This window comes from Barbatula barbatula, assembly GCF_947034865.1.
Source record: "Barbatula barbatula genome assembly, chromosome: 1".
Classification (NCBI taxonomy): domain Eukaryota; kingdom Metazoa; phylum Chordata; class Actinopteri; order Cypriniformes; family Nemacheilidae; genus Barbatula; species Barbatula barbatula.
In genome coordinates, this window is record NC_136766.1 from 27992815 (window position 1) to 28002718 (window position 9904).

The following is a 9904-nucleotide window of genomic DNA, read 5'->3' on the forward strand; positions in this document are numbered from 1 at the left end:
TATATCAGTTCGCATTCTTATCATCATTGCGGGTTCCATCATCAAGGGTTCCATAGGTAAAATAAATAACATTGGAGATAACGGGCATCCCTGGCGGGTGGAACGTTCCAATACAAAAGGTTTAGAGACTATGTTGTTTGTCAAGACACTGGCTTTAGGATTTGTATACAAAAGTTTAATCCATTTGAGAAAGTTAAATCCAAATCCATACCTTGGAAGAACGTTAAACAAATATGACCACTCTATTCGGTCAAAGGCCTGACGGGCATCAAGTGATAATAAAGCCCTATCTTTAGCATCAAATTTCTCATGAATTATATTCAAAACTCTTCTTATATTATGAAACCCTTGACGTTTTGGTACAAAGACATTTTGATCATTATGAACTAGATGTGAGATAAAGGGGTCTAATCTTTTTGCTAAAACTTTACAAAGTATTTTAGTGTCAACCCCCATCAAACTTATTGGTCTGAATGATGAGCATTCTGCAGGAGGTTTACCTGGTTTTAATATCAAAGTGATCATAGCCTGTCTTAGAGTGGGTGAGAGAACCTCGTTTTTAAATGCTTCTTCATACATGTTAAAAAGTGGAACTATTATTTATTCTTTGAAAGTTTTGTAGAATTCAATCGTAAATCCGTCTAACCCAGGAGTTTTACCACTGTTGATACTTTGTATGGCCTGTGATATCTCTTCAATACTTAAATTCCTTTCCAACTCTTGAGTGCCTGGAACTGAAGTTGATCCAAGAATAAGTCTTGTTCCTCCGAGGTATGGCGACAATCAGATCCATACAGATTCTCATAAAATTGTCTAAAACTATCGTTAATTTCAGATGGGTCTACTGTTACCTCACCCGAGGAGGTCTTTATGCTATTAATTGCTCTTTCACTCTGTGTTTTCTTTATTCTCCATGCCAAGAGCCTCCCCGCTTTCTCACCTTGGTCATAATAAGATTGCTTTAACCACATTAAACTTTTTGCTGCTGCATCAGAAGACAATTTAATATTCAGTTCTCAAACATAACAATTCACTTTCACTTATAATCATTATTTAATAAACTTATTGGGCGCCAATTATCAATTAAAAGCAAGTCTTTGTTTTGTTTTGTAATACGGGAAATTATTCCTTGAGTCATACTGGGAGGAAGTGCATGGTTTTTAATACTTCCAAAAGAAAAGGGCCAAGAACATCTAAGAATTGTTGGTAGAATTCTGCTGTAATGCCATCATTGCCAGGTGTCTTGTTACATTTGAGATGTTTTATGGCATCAGCTACTTCTTCTAAAACTATATCCTAATCAAAAAAATATTTTTCTATAGCACTAATAGAGTTTAAATTTTTTAAGGAGTCCAAGATGAAAGTGGCAGTATCAGCACAATAGCTGGATTTGTAGAGGTTGGCATAAAAGTTATGACAGTGTTGGGTAAGTTACTCTGAAAAAGTAATTAATTACTAGTTACTAATTACATATTCAATAGTGTAATTAGATTACTGTACAAATTACGCTCTCCAAAAAGTATTTAGTTACTGATTACTAATTACTTTCTGTATTCTACATCCACTTTGATTAGTTAAGTGAATCAAGGGTAGACATGAAACGACTCTTAATTCATCCAAATAAATCATATACAACTACATAAAGTTCTCTCATTAACGGACTAAAGTATTGCAAATATGAGAGAGATACATTAATGCGTACGTTTTAAAGTTAGACTTTGAAATTTATTGTCAATTACACTTTTATATACTTTACACAGTATTTAGTTCGATTACATCTGAAGTAACTGTAATTAAATTACAGAGAAAATAAGAGTAATCCCTTACTTTACTTTTTTAAGGTAAAAGTAATTAAATTACAGTAACTAATTACTTAGTAACTAGTTACACCCAACACTGGACAGAAGTGAGAAATAGTCTGATAATTGTCCGTAACATGACCATATACGCTCAATTGGTGAATTGTGTTACGTTTACCCCGCTGTCTCTCAAGATTGAAAAAATATAAAGAATTTTGTTCACCTTTTTCTAACCACTTAACTCTCGACCTAACAAAGGCCCCTTCTGCTTTTCGTTCATAGATCTCATCTATTGTAGACTAGTCAACCGCAATCTTTCCTCAGGTGTGACCCTGTCAGGAGACACCATAGAAAGAGAGGTAATTTCAGACACAATTTGCTCCTCTGAAATCCTGTTTTGTTTTTGAAGCAAAGCACTATAAGATCTTAGATATTTACCAATATTTTAAAAGTTCCCAATGCCTACCAAAGGCTTTTTATTATTACTCCAGCTCTAGGTAATCTCACTTGGGTGAATCTCCCTCTAAACATCTACCAAACTGTATTTTTGCATAAAGGATCTTAAGGTATTACTGGATGATCCTGACTGTTTAGGAGGCCACCGGCCGTAGTTGTATCCCTTCTAGCCACAACTTTCTACAAGCGGAAATGTGGTATTGAAGTGAGCATGCCCAGTGGAGGTAGTTGTCAATGTCAAGATACAACTACCTCTACTTTTAAGATATTTTTTAGGGAGATTTCTGGCATTTTTTGGATACTTAAAATATTTTGACAAACATTTAGATAAAATTATTTCCTTTTTGCTTAATCTATTTATTATTTTAGGCAAGTTTCTTATTCACAAATGTCGAAGGTCAAAAAAAGACACCAAACTTCATACATTTAAAATTTAAGCTCTGTCATTATTTTGAAACATTGAAGGGTGTCAGGAACACTAAAGCTAAAAGAACGGTGGACAATATTAAGGTGCATGTATACTCTGATACGTCTAATTGTATGGCTTTTTTTGCTGTTTAATCGTTTATTTAGTACATAGTGTAGACAGCGCTTGTTTTAGCCAAGATGCTAATGAATATAATGAAGCTTGTGGGGCTAAATGGAAGCGTTAAATAACAATGACAGTTACCTTTAGCCATAAATGTCTTTAAAGAAATAGACAAATGCTGTTCTTTTTGTGGTGCTACTAATGAGACTGCAATTCATCTCTTTTGGGATGGTCCTTGTACACAAATTTTTAAATGTATTAATCATAATTTGCTTTTAAATTTTTCTCTATTGTTTAAAGATATATTGTTTGGTTTCTTTGATATAGGTAATACAAAAAAGTAGAAGATTTACTATAAAATATTAATTCTGTTACTTGCTTTATTTCAGATCCAACGATGCAAATATTCTCATCAAAAGCCTTAATTTATTGCTTTTAAAAATGAAACTTAACAGTACGTTCAGGATCTTTCATATTCTAAAATCACTTAAGCCCATAAAACTTTAGACCTGTGCTTATTTTGATATATTTTATTAAAATGTTTTTTTTACTGAATAATTATTTCTTGTTTATGTTGTCACCCTTGTTTTTTTGTTTGTTTTGTTATTGTTGTTTTTTCAACCTATTTACTTGTAATTACAAAGGAATATGGTCTGTGATGCACATATTGGATAATGGGCTACTGGGTGTATAACATAATATGATAATATCTGTTCAATGTTGAACACATATGATCGAAAACAATATGATACCATTTTCAGAGCATGCCCTCAGTCGATAATTCAGATGTCATACAAGTCAGGGGCATGTTCAAGCTCAAACCAGTGCGCAACGTTTTGGAACTGGTGTGCAAAGGGGTTTGAGATAAGTTTTGTCTTGTTTGGTGGGTGTGTCAAGAATGTCAGCACAACCAGAAGCAACATATACTGTATATTACCCATGTGGTAAAGAGACAGCTCACACAGTGGTTTAAATGTGTCCGCTGCAGCTCTAAGACACTAAGCAACGTATATTATTTTGAAGTGCGGACCTATGGTAAGTGTTTGGGAAGCTACTTTGAAATTGTAGTTAGATAAGCTAGCTACTCTAAAAGTAGTTAAGTTATAGCTACCCATCTGAAAAGTTGTTAGCTACACTATAAGTTACTTTTAAACAGTAACAGTAAAAAAACAGGAGTGTAATATTTATTATACTTTACTGTATAGTAAATTTCCTATATACAGTACCATTTTTTACTTGAGTAAATGTTCAAGTATAGGCCTACTACAGAATTTATAAAGTGTATGAATTTACTACAGAATACTGAAGTATATGTTAATAGAGTGTGATAGTTACCATAATATTCAACCACTATTATATACTACAATTTACTATAGTAAGTACTAAAGTATACTATATTTTTATGTGATAAACATTTGGTATTGACTAATGTTTTAAATAAATATAGAATTGATTTAAAACAAAGTAATACAATACCCTCATAATTGTATTGTTTATTAATTATTTCCATTACATGAGATTCATATTTAATACTTAATAGGATGGGTGTTTCACACGTTAAATATTTATCCACGTACGATCTGTTCTCAGTGAAGCAAAAAAGCCGCAATACATAGTTAATGCAGTAGATGGCGATAATGAACCACTTCAGTTTGTGATACAGTAAGAAGAAAGACGTTAGACAGCGCTGCTTTGGCCCTGTCCCAAAAGGCGCAGTCCGGTCTTGTGGACCTCATCCGAGTCCACACTTGGTGACGTCAGGAAGTGCAGACCTATAGGGTACTAGGCACGAGTCCACAAAGGAGAGACTTGAGGTAATCACGCCGGAAACAGCAAGCGGTGCTTTCTCATCACTCTCGCGGTACTTTGTTGTCGTAAGCTGATCAGTATGCGCAACGCCGCGTGAAGTCGATATAGTCCCATTGTTGTTATTGGTTCCCCCCCCATTGTTGTTATTTGGGACAGTAGTTTTTATAGTTCTGTATTTCATATGTTGAATGCCACCCGAGCATTATGCAATAGATTATGTTTGTAATGCAACTGGTTATGTATATTTATATATTTGTATACACAATAGGCCTACTTAATGTGTATAATGTGCTCTACAGAAGCGGTGATGTTCAGCTTTACAGAGCCCAGATACAACTTAATATAAATCTACATCAGAGGCTTATCACTTTAAGTAGGAAAATGCACTGCCTTTGAAAATAAAGTATAACAAATGATGTATGAATGTGATTATAAGAAAATATTTGAGAATTACATTTAAGAATATTCTTAAAGTCTGAGTGACATTAAAATATGTGTTCTGAGTTTGTCACACAACAGAAAAGTGTTTTATTACCCATCCAGCCAGATTTGAATGAAAAAAAAACATTTAAGTAAATAAAATAAGTTATCAAAATCTTGGAAAAATAGGCAGGACTCTCTGCTTTCAAACGCTGAGGGCATTGGGTGTCGCCACTGAAACCACACCGATTTCATGATACCATTTCTCAGATGTCAAATATCGCTAGGGGCGGGGACATGCATGCTCGTATACCCGTTTCGTCATCTAATTACCGTTTTAGGCAGAAAAATCCTGAACACAGAACTGGTGAAAAACTGTTAAACGGTTTAACTCCACAATTCAGTCTTTGTAACGTATTTCAGCAATATATATTCTAACATTTATGATGTGTTTAGAAAACATTATCTGATTTCTCTTTACCCGGTCTTTAAGCACATCCTATAATTTATCTTAATAAAGTTCTTATATTTTCTCTTAAGAACAGTTTTGTGAATCCGGCATTTTTGTGTGTGAATTATGGAAGAATCTGATCGAACTGAATTAGAGGTGAGGCAGTGTATGCTTGAAAATGCCATTGAGTTATAGTATGCTAGGAAATGTCTTGCTATTCTTGTTGGAGCTCTAGAAAAGCATTGTTGTGTTGTAAATCCTGTATGATGGAGAATGTGTATGGGGTCCATATCAGAAAGTAGGTTTAGTGAAAACTGAGTATATTAACCCTGAAATGAGGGAAACTGGGTTTTCTGTTTCAGAATGCAAGGTATGTCAAGCCAGAGTTTATTTTGATCTCCTCCCCCTTTTTAAGGTGCAAGTGGTGTACCTCATTAATACAGTCTCTCATTGCACACATTTTCATTCATCTCAGCGACTTAAGTCACATTTTAGATTTTAAAGAGGATCCTGTATGTGAAGAGGTAGCAATTAATTGAGAACCATAATCACTGTATATTATATAAGAGCATATTTTCCCCCTTACATTTGGTAGTTTTCTACAGAGTATAAGAAATGACTGTGTATAAATAAAGTGCATAAAGAAATAGACAAATGTAGCAATAAATGTATTTATTTGGACATGCAGCCATATTCCAGAGTTCGAACCGCTGATCAGTCCGAGACTGACACCCTAACTTAATGTGTTTATTGGTACATTTATCTAAAAATTAATTTAGTCCTAGTTAATCTTAGAAAAGGTTAAAAAATAAATATTGGTAACAGGCCAGCTTCTAAGTCGAACACCTTGGTCACAATAGCCGCTATTGAATAGCGGTTCTAAAAAGAACTTAACTGTATACCAAATACTTACTTGGAGAACTTTAAAGATCAAATACAAACTTCTAATTATCAAAAAGTTTAATTTTAGTTACTTAACTAAGGTTCAGTCTCTAAGAGTGTACTTAAAATGTTGTTTTTACTTGAATAAAACATTTTCACCTAAATTATTCCAATCGTGTTGAAGATCGTAGCCAATCATATTGCAATCCGGTAATATGCACTCAAAACAACTCAGTTTAAAGCTACACAGTAAAAACCAAAATTTGAATATTGAAAATACAGACAAATACATTTTTTTGAGAATTTATTGAGTTGAAGACAGTCCTGAATAATTTATGGTCATTAAGTTTAAAAATCTATAAGTTAAAAAAACATTCATATTGCAAGTAAAGCCTTCATAAATAAAGCCAGTAAAATAGTCTCAATGTACACTTAAGGTTCTCATTCAGTCTGAAAAAAAAACAGGACAGACATGAACTAGGATAAAAGCAAACCATTTGAGACTTTCTCAAGAGGCTGTTAAAAGAAATAAAATGGTTGCAGAAAAAATATATATACACGGATACATGCATTTCTCACAGTATTACAGTAAAAGCTAATATCCAGTAAGGCTTGAGTTCACATGTGGCCAGTGCGTATGGGTTCGCCCCATGCCACAGACCTCATGAGAGTCCTCCAGTTAACTCTGTGGGGCAGTTGGGCTGCTAAAGCCTAAAGGCTACAGGTAGCAGAAGGTCAGTCAAATGCTGACTGCTAAATGTAAAGGCATTGTTGGCCACTGCATCTACTGAAGGAGGGGTGATTGGACCAGAGTCATCAGGGTACACTGGTGAGGGTAGTGCAGATGAAGGAGAAGAAGACGTTGGAGATGGTGAAGAACATGTGTCTGAGGCAGGCGAGAGTGATCCTCCATTTAACATTTGATGAGACCAGTTTGCATATTTAGAGCAAAGACCTTTGATCGTATTGGGGAGTCCATGCTGGAACCGGCAACGGGTGCCATACAGACAGAATCCAAAAGCACTAAATGTACGACAGAGTGCACCACGAGGTTTCCACTCATGGGAACTTGGAGGTTGCCATATTCTCTCATCCTCTGCACTGTCAGATTCAGAGCCACCTTTAACATGCAGAAAGTGGCATCTGGTGCCAAAGGGACAAACCCCAAATGCACGATACGTACGGCATGGTACATTTTTGCGCCGGGGACGGGCAGGCCTCTGCTCTTTAAGGTTGTGCACAAATAGACAGCGTGTTCCATAAACACAATACCCGGCAGTGTGATAGGTACGACACAGCTCAGTTTTATACTTGGGATGGCGGGAAGGTACATGAAGATCATGGAGGCCATGAGCAAACTGGCAGCGTTCTGCATACTTGCAGGTACCTGTCTCAGCATAACGGCTGCACAGTTCCGTCTTGTAGCGAGTGGAGCAGAGCCAGGGGGTCATAGGAGAAGATGGAGACTCAATTAAGGGAAGCAAGGCTTCAGCAAGAGAAAGGCTTCCACTGCCGAATCCCTCCTCAGGGAAGAAAGGCTCAATCTGCCTTTCAGTGGGGAACAGCAAATTATCTTGACTAGTCTAAATAGAGGATAACATAGAAAATGACAATTTACTCCAAGGGTAAACAGTGCACAATTCACTCAGATTTAGATTATAAAATCTAATTATAGTTCAAAATATTACACTTTACAGACAGAAATGGGTCTTCATATTTACTATTTAGTTTTAATTTAAAAGGTACATTTAGATTTATTTAAACATCAAACCAAGATTGAATAAGCATGACTCACCTCAAACATCATTGTACACTCTTTGGACTATAAAACCCAAAACGTGTTTAGTGGTTTAGCTCTACAGCAGAAAACGTCCGATCCTGTTGTTCTACACAAGATTAAAGACACGCACTGCACCGTATGCCTGACAAGTACCGCTGCCGTATACATACAACAATTCGCCCCGTTGTTTTAAAGCTGACCTGCACTTCGTTCCCGCGTTCCCTTTAAAATAAGAATCAGCTGTGAAGTGTAAACGTTAAGGCGTGGATTCGAATCGACCAATCAGGTTTCAAAGAGGTTGGTCGTCTAATTTGTGACCGGAGATTTTCCGTGACACTACTCAGAGCGGTTAAAGCGCCACTGAAATAAGTGGGTGTGTTCGACTTGCTCGAGATTCGAGATCTGCTCAGACATGCAAAGTATTACTTCAAAAGTAAAAATATATATAAAGTGCTATTCGTATGTGACCCAGTCTGTGAAAACAAGGCTTAAGTTTGATTTCAATCATTAATTTCACTATGACTTAAATTTTTGACATGGCATTACGCAATCAACATTAAAGAAAAAGATTATATTTTTTGCAGAATGTTCATTACAGTAAGTAGAAAGATTATATGTAGAAAACAGTAGATCACAAAAATGACTTGAGGTCGGTTCTCACAAACTGTGTCACCTATTATCAGTTTTACACAATTTTGACTTAAAATAAAAAGTGCAGGGTAAGTTGTTCTTTTGTGGAGTTGATCTTAAATTTTTTTATTTAAGCCTGTTATGTACATAATGAGCTTCAGACAATGCAGCACATAATAATCACAACATGGTATGGTATGTCTGTTGAAATCCTTAGTTATATTAGGCAATATATCATGTTCTAACCATATACACATTTCTCAATTGTTTTTATACCAAAATGGTTGCTGTCTTTCCTCCATTCATGGCTGCAACAAAGTTCCTTTTATATTTAACTTGTACAGTAAATGTACCAATTATGACGTGTTTGATTATTAATTACAATATTAAATTACAATATTAAATTATATTGTTGTTGTTATGCCGAATTTATAGAATGTTTCTAACCATGGAGCACTGTAAGTTTACGGGAAAATAGGAATGTATATATTTAAGTTCAGAAAAAACAGCCTAAACAAAAACCAGACTTAAAAACGTTACTAAGCAAGTGATTAAGCAACGAAACATACATTTATACCATCAACAGCCTCTCAAAGTGAACATAACATTTCCAAACACCTGATAGCCATGGGTGATGTTTTTTGTCTGTCTTGGGTGTTTTGAATCAGATCAAATTGAGTTATTACGGCTGCCTTGCAGCCTTCGAGGGAATAAACATTTTTGAGTAGTCAACTTCAAAGGGCAGACTCTGAATATACACAGGCCTATCCTGTATTAAGCACCACATCACACCTCAAAGTTGTTAATCGAGTACTGTCTCTGAAGTGTAGTGTATGGAAGTCTTTGTGATATGCTTATTGTGAGGCTTGGGACACAAACATACATTTACATTTCAAATTTAAGTATACAATTTATAGTACAAGAAAAATAAACACACGGCACAGTTCTATATGAATGTGCCAAATGTGTGTGTTGCTTGGCCACTGTAAACAGCCTTCACCATGAATACTTTCAATAAACAATTGTTTTTATTTCAATTTGTGTTCAAAAGTTTTATTGGAAATTGCTGCCTTTTGTGAGTGTGATTGCCTTAATTCTATTAAAGCACATTGTTATCGCTCTAAGAAAAGATGAAAACGAGCCTTTTT

At 35.3% G+C, this 9904-nt stretch overlaps 1 protein-coding gene across 1 annotated transcript; it reads right to left on the reverse strand.

The window, feature by feature from the left end:
• Nucleotides 1-6419: 6419 nt before the first annotated feature.
• On the reverse strand, nucleotides 6420-8352 carry cth1 (cysteine three histidine 1). Its single transcript, XM_079459638.1, has 2 exons — nucleotides 8142-8352; nucleotides 6420-7929 (listed from the first exon to the last, which is right to left on the reverse strand). The coding sequence occupies exons 1-2, from the start codon at nucleotides 8151-8153 to the stop codon at nucleotides 7051-7053; spliced, it is 891 nt and encodes a 296-aa protein (XP_079315764.1). The 5' UTR covers nucleotides 8154-8352; the 3' UTR covers nucleotides 6420-7050.
• Between the last annotated feature and the right edge of the window lie 1552 nt (nucleotides 8353-9904).